At 37.4% G+C, this 18,276-nt stretch overlaps 1 protein-coding gene across 1 annotated transcript in view; it reads left to right on the top strand.

Moving 5' to 3' along the window:
• The window catches only part of Gbe1 (1,4-alpha-glucan branching enzyme 1), a 239,138-nt gene that overhangs the window by 200,918 nt on the left and 19,944 nt on the right, over positions 1 to 18,276 (top strand). The window contains exons 13-14 of the mRNA XM_057765932.1: positions 9,651 to 9,835; positions 11,405 to 11,537. Of these exons, the coding sequence (XP_057621915.1) occupies positions 9,651 to 9,835; positions 11,405 to 11,537 (318 nt within the window). The remainder of the gene's footprint in view (positions 1 to 9,650; positions 9,836 to 11,404; positions 11,538 to 18,276) is intronic.

Raw genomic sequence — 18,276 nt, 5'->3', positions numbered from 1 at the left:
TGTAGACATTTTTCTTTAAGTTGGTACTATACAAATTTAATATTAGAAATGCATTAAACAGCATAAAGTGGCCCAATAGAACTGGTAGTAAGACAAGATGTTTTCTCGTGTCTCGTTGCTTTTCTGTTGATGTGATTAAAACACTATGTCCAAAGTCAGTTGCAAAAAGAAGAATTTATAGCCGGGCGGTGGTGGCGCACGCCTTTAATCCCAACACTCGGGAGAGAGAGGCAGGTGAATCTATGTGAGTTCAAAGCCAGCCTGGTCTACAAGAGCTAGTTCCAGGACAGGCACCAAAAACTCCAGAGAAACCCTGTCTTAAAAATAAAAAAAAAAAAAAGAAGGATTTATTTGGGACTTATGTTTCCAGAAGTTTAGGCTTTGTCATGGGTGTGTGGAGCTAGTCTGAAGTAGTAAGAGAAACTAAGGGCTCACATCTTGAACAGTAAGCAGGAAATAGAGAGGACACTGGGAATAGCCTGAATCTTTTGAAGCCTCAGAACCTGTGCTCTGTGATAAACCCCTAATCCTGCCCAAGAAGCTACCAATACAGACCAAGTATTCAAATGGCTGAAGTTATGGGGAGCATCCCATCCAAATACACCATATTTAGTCTTCCTACCCTGAACTCCAACTTTTCACATAAGGCTTCTGTTTTAATGGATCTCGGAAGAAATAGTAAGGTAAGTATGTATATATTACTTAATAATAGTCTAGAATGTCTGCCAAATTATGAATATTTAGATATTCATGAGTCTTGACATCTGTCATTTGGAATGCTAAGAGTTTCTTTTTACCCCCAAATAGCTGACACATTTAATGATCCTTTGTAAAGTTTTGAAAAGTTTGGAGGAAACTTTGATAAAATATTCACTTTTTTATCTTTTTACAAATGCAGTCATATTTCAATCTCTGAAGTACTCAGAAAACTACTGTAATATGCTACAAGTCTGGAGGTTTATTGCTTCTTTTTAGTTCAATTAATTAATCTCATTGGTATTTCCTTATTCTTTAAGTTTGCTATTACATTCTGAATATATTTCTATGTGTTGTTTAAATTTTAACACTCATTTTACATAAAATAAATGTTAGTTATTAATATCAATTTTGATCCATGATTTTATCATACTTCAATTCAAGTTTCCCATTCCATAATCAGAATTGTGAAAGTGTGTGTGTATATATATCATAGCAGTTATGTGGTCACTTCAACTACACGAACTCACATGAATGTAATTCACATTAGAGGCTACCAAATGCAAAGATGAAATACAGCCCTGCCTATATAATCAGGTTTAAGTTTCAAGACATTTGTGTACACAGGGGAGAAAGATCATTAGACAAAACTTAGATGTGAGGCTAGGAAAAATTTCTTTGTAGAGAAAGTAATTTTTCCAACTAGAAAAGGAAAAATAAGGTTTCTATCAGAAGAACACCTGTATCTCAGTTGTAGGAGACAATATCTAATCTGGGTGTTGGTGAATAAAATTGCAGGCAGTGTAATTGGAAATTGCCAGTAAACATACTGGGAAGTGACACTGAAGCCGGATTTGTGGGCCATGATTAGGTACATACCCGTCATCTTGTCTATTGGGTGCTGGTCCTATGTACTAGGAATAAAGAAGAAATGACAACAACAAACTCTCAGTTATTCAAGTAGAAATCCCTAGCACAATTTAAGTAACTGGCTAGCTTTTGGCAAAGCTAAAAGCAGCACAAATGGAGGTACCAGTTATAGCAGTTGATGTTTGGTTTTACACTGTTGCTCTTTATGAAAATACAGTGGTGAAGATGTTGTGGTTTATCCAAGTGGAGAAGAGTGGTATTTGTTTCCATTCATGCTGTGTTCACCTCTCAGGAAGATTTATGTGGGATGCTTTCAGTGCAATTACCTTGAGAATGTTAAGTTTGTTGCTGTGATTTTCAGTCTCACGTTATAATAGCCTTCAAACCTGGTTGATACACCAGTTCATGAAGTCATATTTTGTTAAAATAAAATCTCAAAGAACTTCTGTAAAGGGCAATATCTGAAGTAAGTGCCTTTCATTAGGGGAAGAAGTGTCACATTGTTCACAGTTGCCCTGTTGTTTGGAACTTTCTTCTTACTTCTTTTGGCATTTCCAACCTCAAATGAAGCAAGAGCTGATACATAAACAAGGCTAAAACTAGCTTCTGTCAGCCATGGGACCTTGTAAATGTCAATGAAAGGCAAACTGATGCCAGTCGATTGCTTATGTTAGGATCAGGTAGTAAAGTCTGTAATAAGAACACTGACTACAAATGAGAGGCCATGGAAGAGGGAAGCTAGCTAAGCTTCAGCATGAAAAGTCCAGCATGTTTAGAGAAGCATTCTTCCACCTTGAAGTGATATCAGGATTCAGTTAAACAAGTGGTGACTCTTAAAGAAATATTTTCTTTCCTGCCTTCCCGACCCACTCTGTTTTTGTTTGACACTGCATAGCATTACAAGGTTAGTTTGGTAGGGGAGTTGTTAATCTCCTATGCTGATGTGATCTCAGAGATGCGATGGTGACTTGGTGGTAGGATATCATCCTTATGGGCACAATGTGATTCACTTTCAATCCCTTGTGCCAACACTGAAGTGGTAATAGCTACAAAACAGGCAGTCGTCTCCCATCTCCGAGTGTGTGTATGAAAATGTGTGTTATCTTTCAACCAGTCAATTTTGTCTTGTTTTTATGATTCCCCATTTCCTGGATCCTATCTCACCTAATAGATGGAGTCTTTCAGGAGACCTCCTTCTTCCTGGAGACCATGAGAGAAGCTGGCCTAAGGCGCTTTGTACTTAACTGCAAACATTCAGAATTCGGGAAGTTTCATAGTGACCTCTTGCTTCCTTTCCCATTGTTTGTCTTTGCATGGCTTATTATCTCCCAGTCGTCTTGCACCTTGCAATATAAAATATGTTTAAAACATGTCAGAGAATCCCTTTCCAATAGCTCCCAATCTTTATATTAAAAAGAGTAAGTGATTCTTAAAGCATTGTTTGCATAAAAATATTACCCAATTAATTTGCTGTGTTTATTGTTTAATCTTTGGTTTTATTATATTTCTGGTGAGCTCAAGTTTTTTGAATGCAACCAAAACACCATGCAGGAGTTTAAATAGCCGCAAGAGCACCCAAAACCCTGTCTTGTGTAGATACACCATTGTTAAGTGGAATGAATGCTGGCTACTGAGAAGCAAGTTGTGGTGATTTGCTCACTGTCCCCATCCTGAGACTGCAGATGTGCTTTTGTTTATACACACTCCTTTGTTCCTTCCTGGTATTCTTTTTATATATTTTATAAAATCCACCTCTGTAATAATTAACTGTTGTAGACATTTTTTATATGAGTCTCTATGCCTCAAATGGAGTACTCTAAAAGATTAATTGACAATCGCTGTTCAAAGTAGTCTCCTAAAAGAAGCAGACACAATCCACTTTAAAGATATTTATCATAAATTTAATAAATCATTGAATGTCCATTCCATACTTTCTATCCCATTACATAGTAGAGATAATAGATCTAAATACGAAGGGTCTGCCCCTGTCTGATTGGAAAAAGTCAAACTATGGCATTATACTATTTAAGTAATTGTTCAGTAAAGGGAAAACAAACAGAAAGGCAAATGGCAGCGTAAGCCAATGGGAAGCACTGAAGCCTTGGGCAGGGTTTTGATAAAGACAAACTAGACTTCAGGTACAGCTCAGTAAAAGCGTACTTGTGTGTATGCCTATGTGTACGAAGTGCTAGGTACAATCCCCACCCAGCACTACAAACCAGAGCAAATAGAAGTTTTTGGAGACTAACCAGCTGTAACGTAGAATATTAACAGCAACAATAGTATAACATGCAAAATACAAAGGAAGCACAAGTCAGTAATAAATATGCTTTATTAAAAATACGCTTTATTTACAGCTCTTGTCCCCTATCTTTCCTAACACTTGCACAGTCATAGAGGCTTTATATTCATATTGTTTGAAACAAGAACTGGGGCTGCATACAAGGGATAGAACACAGACATCAAATCTGAATGCTAGCCTGGATGCTTTATGCTTGAATGGCTTTGGAAAGTAACATTAATTATTTTTCTGAAATATTTGAAAATGGGAATGATTTCTGTATTGAATAATTTTTGTTAGATTTCAGGTAACTGTTGTTGTAGCACATAGGTATGTAGGAGGCACCTGGAATATTACAATTGCTTATAATGTTTTAGTATTATTAAAATTATTAAATTTTTAATATTGTAATAATTTTAAATACCATACATTTCATGTAATAGAATTGTTTTCCATTTGGTAAATAAACGTATTAAAAATTATATAATACTCTTCACTATTAGTTCTATGTTTAGCATTTCAACAACTACTTGTTTGTAAGCGTGTCAGCATGTCTATGTTCATTTTGCTGCATCTGTACATAGTATAATCTCATTTTGTACTTATGGGCAGGCACTGATGGTAAGGTTTTCTCTAATTGGTTAGCTCATTTTCATTTGACAACCTTCAGACCCAGGTACTTAACCTGAGCATTTACTTTGTCTCCTGGCACGTACCTCACTCATGGATTTGAGCAAACTCGAAAATAGTTTGAATTAAAAATGGTCTTCCAAATGGCTACAGCTCATTTAACAATCCCTTTCATTCTTCTTATGCATAATTGGTGAGGAGAAGACAATAAGAACTGGGACAGAGAAACAGAATGCCTTGCTACCATACGCCTGGCATCCATCACTGGGCCTTGACACCTCCGCTAGCATCACAGTCATGGAGATTAGTTGCTACTCTGCCCTTATATGGTGCAAGAGGGCAAACATCACCATGACTTGTACTTAAGAAGATGAAGAACTAGAATTTTTCATCTGTTATGCAATTAGTTCTTATATTTTTCATAACGTTGTTGAGAACACTAAACAGTCTTTTTTTAATTCTAATGTGTAAAATAGAGAGCATGTGAACATGAATGTATGGCCATCATTGGGAATGGCCTTCTCTGTCAGATACTTATTTAAATTCTCCCTGTCAGCATATCTTGGAATAAGGAAAATAGAAAGCTTAGAACAACTATTTTCTTGATTCACTTGTCAGTAATTCAGATGTATTCTCAGATATATCAATGTCCTTTCCATTCATCCATGTCTTCTGATGTTACTAAATTACTCTCGTACATGAGATTTAGCTCCACTTGTATGGCCACTGTACTGATTACATGGCTGACAACTTTTCCTCTGGGATGTCCTTCTTCCCTGCATTCAGCCCTCCATTTCCCACTTGCTCTGGTTTTCTTTCTGACACTCTGGGTATTGCATTTCTATCCCAGGTGTTTGTTTTCTCTACAAGAAACTGAGTTTCTCAGTTTCTGCCTTATTATATACAAGTCCACCACTGGGAAACATGTATCCTTCCAAGCCCATTTACAGTACACCACAGAAGTCTGTTACCTTATGTTTTCCCAGGCCATTCCTGGACCTGGTACAGAGATGTGGGCCCCTTCATAACAAAAGTAATTTTCTACAATTTTTGAGATTACTTCTGAAGACTGACTGCCTTCCTTTGCTTGTATAAGTTGAGTGTTAGAATGGTCTTACTCTACCTCCCAATGATACCAAGCCAGAGTTCTTACATCTAACCCTGGTTGAGGGCAGTGGAATCTGGTATTCTTCCATTCTTCTCCACTCTTTTTGTTATGATAGCTCACATTGATCTTTTCTGTCTCTTTGACACTCTCCTGTGTCTTTTCTCCCCCTTTAGATTATAGGTTCTATAAGAGAGGGGTGATACTTGGACATGCTACATATGCTTATAAGCAGTATTAAAAATGTAGTCATGTATTAAAATTGTGCACATGACCAATATAAAACAAAAATGAAACTTTAGATGTAGGCAGCACACACAACAATGCACATCTGTGTCAGAAAGGGAGGTTAGTGACTGCAAGTCAAATTTTTCTAAAACGGAAACTATCAGATCCCGATTTGGAAAATTATTTTATCCTGTGTTCTCTGCTTTGTTAAGAACACACTCATCACAGATATAAAATATAAAGTGATTTAAAACAAAGGACTTCTTTAAAAGCTAGTTTTCAGTACAGTTAAGCATAGACTTGGAAGGGCTTCTTTTTTTTCCCCTCTTTCATTAGGACTGTGCTTTATTTTGATGTATACATAAACTTAGGAACAACACAGACTTATATAACATCCACAGCACGGAGACCACGGTAGACTTTAATTAATTCCTAGGTAAAATTAGTATGCATTGCAGTTCAGAGAACAAAATACACAAGCCTGCTAATCAAAATGTTCAGCTAACAGAGCTGGAGCTTTTTGTTAGTTATATTGTCTTGAATTGCATCACTCTACCAGCTGGCTTCTTGTCAATTTATAGCTTGGACCTTTACATCAAACAGGAAAAAAAAATTAATTACAGACAAAGGACTCCCAATAGGAATTTTGCGCTTAGAGGTTTTTCACAATTAACTAAACATGAATGGGAAAGTGTACAGAGGAAATGGAAAGGAAGAGAAAGAATTTTGTAGAATTTACTAGAGTCATTAACCGTAGCAGCATTACTCACCTGCTTCCTGGTGTTCTAAAGTTGTTTGTCCAAATATGTCAGCCTTCTCTTTTCTGAAAGCACTCAATTTGACTACGCTGTTGAACTCAGGGAATCATGCATGGCATGAACTGTGAGGTTTCTTACAAATTGTCCCAAGTGAGAGCCTGATTGTTCTCATCCCATCATTTTGAATTTGGTAGCATTCTGTATGTTGTACTACTGATCATTATCATAACTTAATGAGCCTCAAGATGCTTTGTTGGTGAGTGCCTGGTTACTTGTAGTGCCTATCTGGACTCAGAAGTGGGGTTCACAAGTGTCATTGTCATTGCCTCAAGGTCCCAGGGGAATTTCCAATGTGACTTTTCTTAGCCTCTTATCTGTTGGATAAACCAGCCAGCAGTTTTAAAAAACTGCTTCTCTTCATAATTTCTATTTTTAGTTTCTTAGAAATTCTTCCTTGTGATCCATTTTCCTAATTCCAAAAGATTCAAATAGAGTATGTCTTTCTCAAATATATTAAAGGCTAAGATGCCTAGCAAGTATAAAGCAAACCTTTCCACTTAAGAAACATAAATAAAGGAATACATATAGGATATATTCCATGGGATACCAGAGAGTCATCCGGAACCTTATGATCCCAGGTTTTGAGTACCTATCAAATTAATCAAAGTGCATAAACAAATGATGTGGAATGCATACATGGTATTTATATGTGATTTAGAATAGCATTTTCCATTTTGTTAATTTTAAATGCTTATTCAGACTAAGTTGTTCTCAGTCCACAGAGTTGTCTATCCTAAAAGAAATCCCATCTCCTTGGACATGGCAAAAATACATTTAGGTTTCTGATCATTTTTAATATACAGCAGCCCTTAGTTATCAGCTCATTTCGGTGGTCATATTTCACTGTACTGTCTCGAGTAGTACCATATTTCCTAAATAATTTGTAGACCACAACTGAGGAGAACATTTTTTAACTTTTTGTAATGGTAGTATTTTTCTTCATTAGGTGTGTGAGCCAGAGAGCTCCTAACAGGCTTTTTGCAGGGTTCGTGGCTCAGCCTGCGAATGACTGGCTGCTATTCCAAGGTCACCTTCTGAGTCTTCACGTGATTTACTTCCATTCATTTTGCACTTGTGTTTATGGCTTTGAACCAAGAAATGAAATTTGATGTTGAGTTTGCCTACATTAAACTTAATTTGCCGCAGGTCAGCTCATTTACAACTGTGATAGCATGAACACCCACTCTGTAGAATGTTTTCTGTCTGTAGCCACTGGTCCAGTTTTTCTACTTTTGTTGTGATTGTTGTTGTTGCAGCTTTCTAGTCCTTCTGATTTAAAAAGACGCCTCTCCAGGGAAGAATTTTTAAAAGGCTTCCGTGTATCTAATAGAAATCAATATGTAACGACTTAATAAGAGCTTTACCATATCATAACATTCTATTTTCCTATTAGAAATTTGATTTCATGTTCTGTATTAAATATATATATATTAGTTTGTATTTTAAGTAATTGAATTTATATTTGATAACATAGTAAATAAAAATTACAATGAATACAAAAATCTCATTTGGGTTATGACACTAAATATTTGTCCAGAATTTAGTTTAAATAACCCAATGGGTCCAATTTGGGCATCACATGTATTCCTAGATATGGGGCGATTCCCTAGAGCTTAAGGCCACACCTTTAAAGAAAAACACGTTCTTCCTCCCAGGATACCACCGCCTTTCCTTACCTCCGCTAGAGAAGCTCATGAATGCTTCTTTCTTCATACTAGTTCAATTGTTCCATCTTGCATGGATTTCAACTTCGAGTGTAATAGTCTAGTCATGTCCAGAATAGAGTGATTCTCTCCAGTTCTTCTTGACCCCTGACTGTTCCGATTTTTCTGTTCCCTCTTCTGAGATGGTCCTTGAACCTTGGTGGAAGGTGCCCATTTGTGGCTGAGTTCTCCACTGCTGTTCTCTCTTTCTGAAGGAAGTGTAGTATAAAGGGGCCCCTTGCCTCAGTAAACATCTTACAATCAGTGTAGGTTCACAGAGGCAGAAACCTGTCTTTCCTCTCAAGTACTATGTACACATCATAAGAAATATTTTCATTTAGAGCGAAATATTAGAATTTAGTGAACTGCTTGCAGATAGTGTAGTTTTATGAAATTTTTGTTATTATGACTCTAGACCTGAAATGTCAAATGAAAATTGCACAGCCTCTTAGCAAAGTTTACTATGTAATGCAATTCCATGGTAGATAATTTTGAATGAATTTAAATGAATTCCCATCCAAGTGTCTCACTTGTACACACTTGCACGTGACCAAATTATAGATATATGTCTAAAGTAACCAGGAAACCTGAGAAAGGAATACGGACAATTAATAATACCAGTGATAGCTTAGATAGACATGGGACATTTGTAACATGTGTTCCTGTGGTAGTGTGATAGGAAACTCCTTATATTTTAATCAGCTGAAGCTGGACCATGGCACTTCAGAGACTAAACGTGATATTTTCTGTTTTTTTTTTTTGCTTTGTTTGACTTTGATGTTGGTGGTGGTATGGTTGTGGTATGGTGTATATGTGTGTGATGCATGTGATCATATGCCGGTTTGTGCCTATGTGTACACAAATGAGGGCAGAAGGAGAGAATCAAGTGTCTTTCTCTCTTACCCTCTTCCTTACTGCCTTGAGTCATGAACTTTTGCCCAAGCAATACCACTCCAATTTGGCCACACTGCCTGGCCACTGTGCTATAATTATCTGCCTATATTTACCCAGTGATGCCAGGGTTAAAACATATGCAGCCATGCTTGGCTTTTTTGTGTAGATGTGAGAGATTTGAACTCACATCCTCACGATTGCACAGCAAGCATTCTTAGTCCCTGAGTACTTCTCCCCGGCCTGGTACTTTCTGTTTGTAAAGAAGACACCTACATTATCCACAGGATGCTGCTCTAGTAAATTAGACTCTAAATTGATTTTTAAATAACTTTGAAATATGTAATTATGGAGATCTCTTAGTAAGAAATGATACTGTTTCTGCCTGGTTTTTACATTTTCAAACCTTTCTGTTTGTTTGAATACAGGTAATGAATTTGGCCATCCTGAGTGGTTAGACTTCCCAAGGAAAGGGAATAATGAGAGTTACCATTACGCCAGAAGGCAGTTTCATTTAACTGATGACGACCTTCTTCGCTATAAGTTCCTAAATAACTTTGACAGAGATATGAATAGATTAGAGGAAAGATGTGGTTGGCTTTCAGCTCCGCAGGTAAGCTCTTTACTCTGAATGTGATGTTTTAGTCACCAGTGCTGGGCATGCCTAGAATGGCAAGCGGTTTAAATCTGCATGCAGACCTTCTGAACAGCGCTTCATTATTCAGTGTGTAGTGCCCTGTAATGTACTGGAGTTGTCAAAACATGTCACAGGAGTCTCTCCAATAGATAATGAAAATGGTAAGCATCCTGCCCTGCTTAGCTTCCTGGTTAGTTTGGTTGTTGTTGTTGTTTAAATTTAATAATTTTCATTTCAATTGGTTAAAAATAAATGGCAGACACGCTGCATGAAACCCATTTTGGAAATTGCTGCAGCAACATCTTAATTGTTTTGACTGGTTTTCCTTTGTGTAAATAATTATGCTGTCATAAAAAAAATAACGACTTTGACAACACCTAGATTTTTTTATTCCTGTTCCCCTTCTTAACTGGTCTCTAGCTTGTCATTCCAATAGATGCCATTTATACCTGCGTGCTGTGTTGTATTTTGCATGAGTCTGAACTCTCTTTGGAATTAAAGTCTCAGTTTTCAATATGTTTGAGAAAATGTAATTAACAGGTGCAAATTTTATACAGGCTTTTATTTTCCTCATGCAAAAATTAGCATATAGTATGTGTTAGTTATAATCCATTTACTTTCTATTGATACTGTTTGAAATTACTGTTGATGTGTTTTTACTTTAGTGTCTATGGTTTGCTTGTTTAGTGATTGAACACAGGTATTTGTATATTAAGTAAGACTGGTTCCCTGATACGCAGCCCTGCTCATGTTTATTAGAGATGCCATTTCCAGAAGAAAGAGCAAAATGATGCTCCTTTTTCAGGAGGAACAAAGTTGAATACCAAAAGGCACACTGTTTACTCTGCAGCTGTAGTTCTCCTTGCTAAATTACCAGGAGAGATGCTGCTGATAAACATGGCAATAAATCTCCAACACTAGAGTTGGGGCAAAGTGGAGCCGAAGATGCAAAGGTTCTCAAAGCCAGCTGTAAACAGAAATCAGGGAAAGCACAGATGTAATGTATTTTTAGACCTTTTCATATTATTAAGAAATATCCCCAGCATATTGCAGTGGACTTTCGGTTGCCGTTGAGTCTCTGCAGAGTTATGTAAAAATGTATGATTTTTAGAAGAACTATAATTTTGAAGCTGGATATAACCTTATAGTAAATTTGAAAAATAATTTTATTTGTGTTACCTCATTAATCTGGTTACTAAAGCAGAGTCTTAGGAAAATATACTTATGCCTAATATACACAAATGCTATATACTGGAAATGCCATGTTTTATTTGTTTGGTTTGGTTTGGCTTTTACTTCAGACTTGTCCACAACACTAATCCCCTATGTGTGCTCTCACGGTGGAACAGCGGTGTTCTTATAGTCTTTAAACTGTTTTTTGATATTATTTGGCAAAATTGTAACATGCAAAAGTATAGAGATCGGGGATTTCATTTTGAAATAATAATGAACAACACATATTAAGAACAAAATAAGCCTCTTGGAGATGGTTTCCTTGCAACAGCATCTCAGAGTGATTTAAATGTAATGTGTTCATCCTTGCAGGCCTACGTGAGTGAAAAACATGAAGGGAATAAGACCATCACCTTTGAGAGAGCAGGACTCCTCTTTATTTTCAACTTCCACCCGAGCAAGAGCTATACCGACTACCGAGTTGGGACGGCACTGCCAGGGAAATATCCTTTTCTCTGCTAGTGAATATGGCTGTTTAAATTCAATATGTCATAGTATAAGTACATTTTAAAAAGGCTAACATGGATCTCAAATTCAGTTTCATCCTGAAAAGTAAGAGACTTGAGGTAGCTAACATTGCCCACCTTATTTGTACTGAATTATTTATGAACTTTGCTACATCTCCGAAAACTACAATTCTGAAAATTTTTGAAAGTGGTATTTTGTTCTAATAAGCAATTAATCCACACTTTGCTTTTCTACATAAAATCTTTCATAGTTGCCTCTGATAATTATCTCTACCCCTTATTATTGACTAGTGAGAAGGTGTGTATAACTCAACAGTCCTCCTTTCTCTATCTCTTCTTAAATTTAGGACATGGCTCACTTTTTTTTTATTTTTATTCTTTTTTAATTAAAATTTCCACCTGCTCCCCGTTTCCCATTTCCCTCCCCTCCTCCCAAATATTGCCCCCTCCCCCCACTCCCCTCCCCCTATCCCCACTCCTCTTCTCCTCCCCCCACACCATTCCCCCTCCCTCTCGATATTGAAGAGCAGTCCAAATTCTCTGCCCTGCGGGAAGACGAAGGTCTTCTATCTATGTCCAGGAAGGTGAGCGTCTAAACAGGCTAAGCGCCCACAAAGCCAGTTCATGTATTAGGATCGAAACCTAGTGCCATTGTCCTTGGCTTCTCATCAGCCTTCATTGTCCGCCATGCTCAGAGAGTCCAGTTTCAACCCATGCTTATACAGTCCCAGACCAGCTGGCCTTGGTGGGCTCACAATAAATCAGTTCCACTGTCACAGTGGGTGGGTGCATCCCTCGTGGTCCTGGTTTCCTTGCTCATGTTCTCCCTCCTTCTGCTCCTCATTTGGACCTTAAGAGCTCAGACCGTTGCTCCAAACTGAGACTCTGTCTCTACCTCGATCCATCGCCAGATGAAGGTTCTAAGGTGATATGCAAGATATTCATCAGTATAGGATAGGGTCATTTCAGGTTCCCTCTCCTTAGTTGCCCAAGGTACCAGCTGGGGACATCTCCCTGGACACCTGCTAACCCCTCTAGAGTCAAGTTTCTTGCCAACCCTAAGATGGCTCTCTTAGTTAGGATATATACTTCGCTGCTCCCGTATCCTCCCTTCCTATATCCCAACCATCCCAATCCCCCGAGCTCCTCCCATCCTCCCCTTCTCATGTTTCTCATCCCATTTCCCCTTTGCCCCTTGCCACCTAACCCGCAAGTTCCCAATTTTTGCCCTGCAATCTTGTCTACTTCCCCTCTCCAGCTCACTTTAAAAAAAAAAAAAAAAAAAAAAAAAAAATCAGAGTTGACAGGGAAATAGGTGGGGCAGGAAGGGGTTGAGCAAGAGAAAGAGCAAGGAGACTGTTTCTGATGTTTGCTGCTTACTTATGTCTACAGATTTCTTGGCTTCTTATTCAGTCCTTTCTTGTATATCTTTGCTATGCTACCCAACCCTTACTAGAGCATATATGTATAAAACCAAAGTATTCTGTAAGATATAAGGTAACAAGTGGGAGAGAAGCAAATGTGTTCCATGGGGAAACAAGACAAAGAATGGGTAAAGTAGAGAGGAGAAGAGTGATATGCCTACACCTTGTGAATTAGCATTGAAACAGTATAGTAAAATGAGGAAGGCCATTCCATAGCTGGAAGCATAGACTGTCTTTAGATAATGGGTAGTACAAAAGATTAAGGAATGGTGATTGTAATAAAGCTGACAGCACTGATTGAGATCATGTAATAGAAGATTTGAAAATCTACATTAATTAGTTTTAGCCTTTTTCCTGGAGTTTATGGTACATGGTTGAAGGTTTTTGAACTAGGAAGTCACTTGGTAAGAATGTGTGTACTAGAGCAATATTTCATGTCCAGGTCTCTAAAAGATTACAGGAAAAGAAGACTGCAGTTTCAGGTTAACCATGGAATATTGCAGAATACCTATAGCATAGGTAGGTTAAGGTAAGGTGATGGAGAGAGATTAACAGCAGGCTCATGTAGCTCTTTCTGAAGTGAAAGGTCTCAGAAACTGTAAGGGGAAATGTATTTGCAAGGGAAAATAAAAAGTTTCATTATATAAATTTTTATTTTAAAATTTTTATGTAATATATTTTGATCATATACTTTTCCCTCCTTCAATTTATCCCAGATCCTACCTCCCTAACTCCCTATCTACCTAACTGTATATTTTCGCTCAATAAACAAAAAACAAAATAGAAAAACTAAACAAGAAAACTAATAAGTTAGAAATATCCAAACAAAGCAAAAAAAAAATCCTCAAAAAATCACATGGATTACATTTTATTTTGGCCAATTGCTCCTAGCTATGAGGCCTGCCCTGGAGTGTGGGTGATGCAGCCAGTGATGTACACTAGAGTCATTTTATTGCGATGTCACTTTAGCAGAATAAGAGTCATGGGTTTTTCCCTCAGGCCTATCTAGTCTCGGGTATTGGTTTCATCTCATGGTATAAGCTTTAAATGCAATCAAAAAGTGGTTAGTGGTTACTCCACAACATTGGTGCCACAATTTTGCAGGCAGTTTGCTATTGTAGGTCATGGGGTTTGTACCTGGGTGATACTGATGATTACTTTTCTTTTCCAGTAGCATGTAAAATACTTTCTGTAAAGATCCTAGTTGGGCATAGTAAGTGTGTCTTTAGCAGTGGGCTTTACCATCATGTTATGGAGAGTAACCAACAGCTTTGGTGAAGTTTTGCAGAACCTATGGGACCGCTTTGGTCAATGATTCTACATGATATAATAAATTCCTGCCACTGGATATTTTACTTGGTGGCTTGAGATATCTCTTTATATACTTAAAAATATTTAAAAACCTGCTGATTTAGTGTATTTTACTATAATGTAGATTCTTTTCTGAGACAAAGGATTAAGGAAGTGCTTCCACAATACACTTGCCCCAACCCTCACGATTACCCACCTGTAAGAAGCAGTTGACCTTAACTCGAAGACTAAAACCATACTGTCATCTTGGTTTTGTGTAGTTGTGATCTGCCTACTCAGTCTGTGCCTACCATTTCCTCCCTGTTAAAGAAAGTGACTGCAATGAAATAATTTTTTTATTCTAAGGATCTGATTCACAAGATAAACATGGAAGTTCTTAATTATTAAAAACATTTTCTTTTAAACTACCTCTCTCAAGCCTTCCTGTTTTTAGACCAAATGACTGGAGTTCCTTCCATCTTCTGTTCTTTCCTTCTCTTTTCAATTCTTTTCTTCCTTCTCTTTCTTCTTTGTCCTTTAAAAAAGGACATTCTACTTCCATCCAAGTGAAGCTGCCACATCTAGCAGCACAGTTTTTCAGACATGGGCTGGCAAGGAAAGATCAGGTGACACATTCCTGCATTTCCAAGCTTAACCTGTTTCATGAGTAGAGGTATAATGAATGCCCCTTTCTATACCAACAGCAACCCTACCACACCTCCTGCTCCTGTTATACGCTCATTCAAAGTCTTATGCTTTTTTTTTAGATGCCCTAGTATAATATCTTGTCTCTTTTCTTTATTCAGGTAATAATTTCAACTCAAAAATTCCATATATTAGCATGAGAAAGCACAGTGGGTATTAGATTTTGCCCTCTAATCTTTTGAGAGATTTGATAAAGGAACTCTGCAGTGTGTGATTCTCCATTGCTAATTTCTTAAGAGTCTACCATATTCCTTAGGCGAAGGAGAGCTATCTTCTTGCAAATTTTTGTTGTTCCAAGCTTAAACATTCTTTTTTTGTCTACAACATCATTCAAGTCTCATTTTTTTGGCCTTTAATCTTTTATACTTACTCTTTCACCTTTAAACTATTGCAGAATGACTTTAGATATAGAAATATGAATAAATTAAGTTTGTATTATTATATTTCAGACTTTATTAAAAATGTTTTATGATAATTGGTTTTCTAGCGTGTTAATGAAATGGAGATAGTTGCTAGTGTCAAGACTGGTTGCCTTTATCAAGTAAAGAAATTATTCAGATTCTGAATTCCAAAGAAACTGAATTTAATACCAGAAAAATCTCAAGTTTCTTCAAAAGTCATTTGAATTTCTTCTGTCATTATGAAGTACAAGTATGTTGTAGGTAACATGTTTGAATTCTCAAGCAATGTCAATCTTGAACCTGTGTGTCTTTTGTCTTACATATCAAATGGCAAGGCATCAACCTGACTCAGATCTCTGGGGAACTCATGGTGGTTGTCTTCCCAGAGTTTTGTAAAGGGAGCTATTTTGGGGGCAGGCAAGGGAGGAGAAAACTTCAAGTATGCTTTTAGCTATCTGTCCAAATAATACAAAATTTGGAAAATTGAGCATCAAGGCTTATTTGTATCAATACAATAAGTTTTTAAATAAGTTAGTGCCTATGTCTAGGAGAATAGCAAAAATGGTGTAGGAGGGTCTTCTGTCTATGTGTTACTTTCATTGGTTAAATAAAGAGACTGCCTTGGCCTAGTTGATAAGGCAAACTCAGGTAGGCAGGGAAGACAGAACAGAATTCTGGGAGGAAGAAGTCAGTGTGGCCGACATCATGGTTCTCCTCTCCAAGACTGACGCTGGTTAGACTCATGCCGGTAAGCCACAGTCAAGTGGCAATACACATTAAACTAATATGTGAGAGTTAGCCACTAAGGGCCTGGAGATAATGGGCCAGGCAGCAATTTAATTAATACAGGTCTCCATGTGATTATTTCAGGTTAAGCTAGCCAGGCGGTGGGACGAAAAACAGGTCCGCTCCACAATAAAACACAAAAACAATAGCAGAAAGCCTTTCCCTACACAGTTGCATTATATACTGTTTCAGTATATCAGTCCCAGGGTTCTTCAGTATAGTGGATAATGGCAATGTGGTGATGCATAGCACAGACCTCAATGTACTTGGTTAACAGACAGGTTTCATATTGCATGGTTAGAAAGCTAGAAGTTATTTTCCAGTATATTATCTTATCTTGCGGTTTCACATTGTTCACCTGCAAAAAGGAAACACAGTACCCTTTGTATTTAATGTATCCCTGTTTCATTTCTTCACCCAGAATAGTATATGGTGAGCTCTAAATCAAAATTAAAACCTGTGTGGTCCTAAAAAAAAACTGTTATTTGTAAGCCAGAATACAAATGGTAATTCCCCTTTTTAGGTAATATAGGTGCAAGTTGTATTTTGAGCTACATCTTCTGAAGGCCTTCTGCTTTTCTTTTACATATTTACTTTTATATCCTTGTGCAGCCTAGAAGGAGAATTGTATTCGCCTCTTGTAACAGGCCAGTAGGCAAGCCTCTGAGGACCTGAGTCTTTTTCTCCAGCATGGAGCTGGTAAAATCAAGCAGTGTGTTTATTACAAAGCCAATGCCCTTCTAGTAATCTTGTAGCACATTTTCCTTTATATTTGTATTTCCTACATGTGTTTTGACATGATAGCAATGGTGAGATTAGTGATTATCATCTCTATAATGTTAAAAATTGTTTTGATACAATTTTATAGAAAATGAGTTGCATTAGAAAATTGTACAAAAATTTTGTGGCAATATGCACATTTTCCCATTCACCTGATCTCTTTTCCCACCTCCCGGTAACCTGCCACATATTCTTTCTTAGGAAGTTTTCTTTGTTTCCTCTGTAACCAATGTCTACAAAAAGGAAAAACTATTCTTTTAAAATAAGGCATAGGTTTCAGGTCATCTTCTCTTGTTGTTGTTTTCTGTATTCTGGAGTGGAATGTAGATGCACACAGCTTTTATGTAAACCCTTCCAAGTTTACTGTATAATGGTACATGCAAAGTTATAACCTCAAATGTTATTTGTAAGGCATATGCCTCGGTCTTTAAAAATGAATATCAGTCTGAAAGAATAAACGAGTGATGGAGGAAGGTCATTTGTCAATAAACAAACTGCCTTGGCCCATTTGATAGGCCATCCCTTAGGTGGGTGGAGTAGACAGAATAGAATGCTGGGAGGAAGAGGAAGTGAGCTCAGATGCAGGGCAGCTCCTTTCAGAGCCAGACACGATGCAGCCAGCCGCCAGGTCAGATATGCTGAATCTTTCCCGGTAAGCTCTCCTAGTGGTGCTACGCAGATTCCGCAGCTTCCTTCAACAAACAACAGAACAGTCACAGGCTTTAAAAGGTGGGCATGATCATGACAATAGCATCCCCTTTCCACATGGCATTTCAGCTGTCACAAGATCACATGCTAAAAGAAGCCATCACAAACATGGCTCGTGAGAAGTATCTGAACACAGGCCAAAAATAGTTAAAGCTAAGGGAACAGATGAGTAAATAGTTGAATTTGACCTGAGATCTTAAAAATATTTTTATTAAACTGCTGCAATATGTGCCTTTTAAAATGTAAATTCAGAGTATGACATTTGCAACCAGTATCCAGGTTTTCTAATGAGCAAATAATATCATTTGGATGACTCACTGGAGGGTGATTGCTGAAGGCAGGGCTTTGCTGTGTTGCTTGGTTTAGAGAAGGTTCTGAAGTGTGGTTATATAACACTGTTACACAGAATCAGGACTTTATGAAACAAATAAAGGCAAAGTAATTACTGTAAAATTAATTATATACCACATTGTGTCAAGAGGGTACTGTACATGTGAGGGATAATTTTTGGATTAAAGAAATAGAGTCTAGATTTGCCTTTTTGATGTTTTGGTTATAGATGTTTTGGGAAAACACAAAACATTGAAAAGGATGCCTCCTGAAATGTTTAACAGTGATATGGA

This window comes from Chionomys nivalis, chromosome 3 (genome assembly GCF_950005125.1).
Source record: "Chionomys nivalis chromosome 3, mChiNiv1.1, whole genome shotgun sequence".
Classification (NCBI taxonomy): domain Eukaryota; kingdom Metazoa; phylum Chordata; class Mammalia; order Rodentia; family Cricetidae; genus Chionomys; species Chionomys nivalis.
This window is presented reverse-complemented; position numbering and strand designations above follow the sequence as displayed.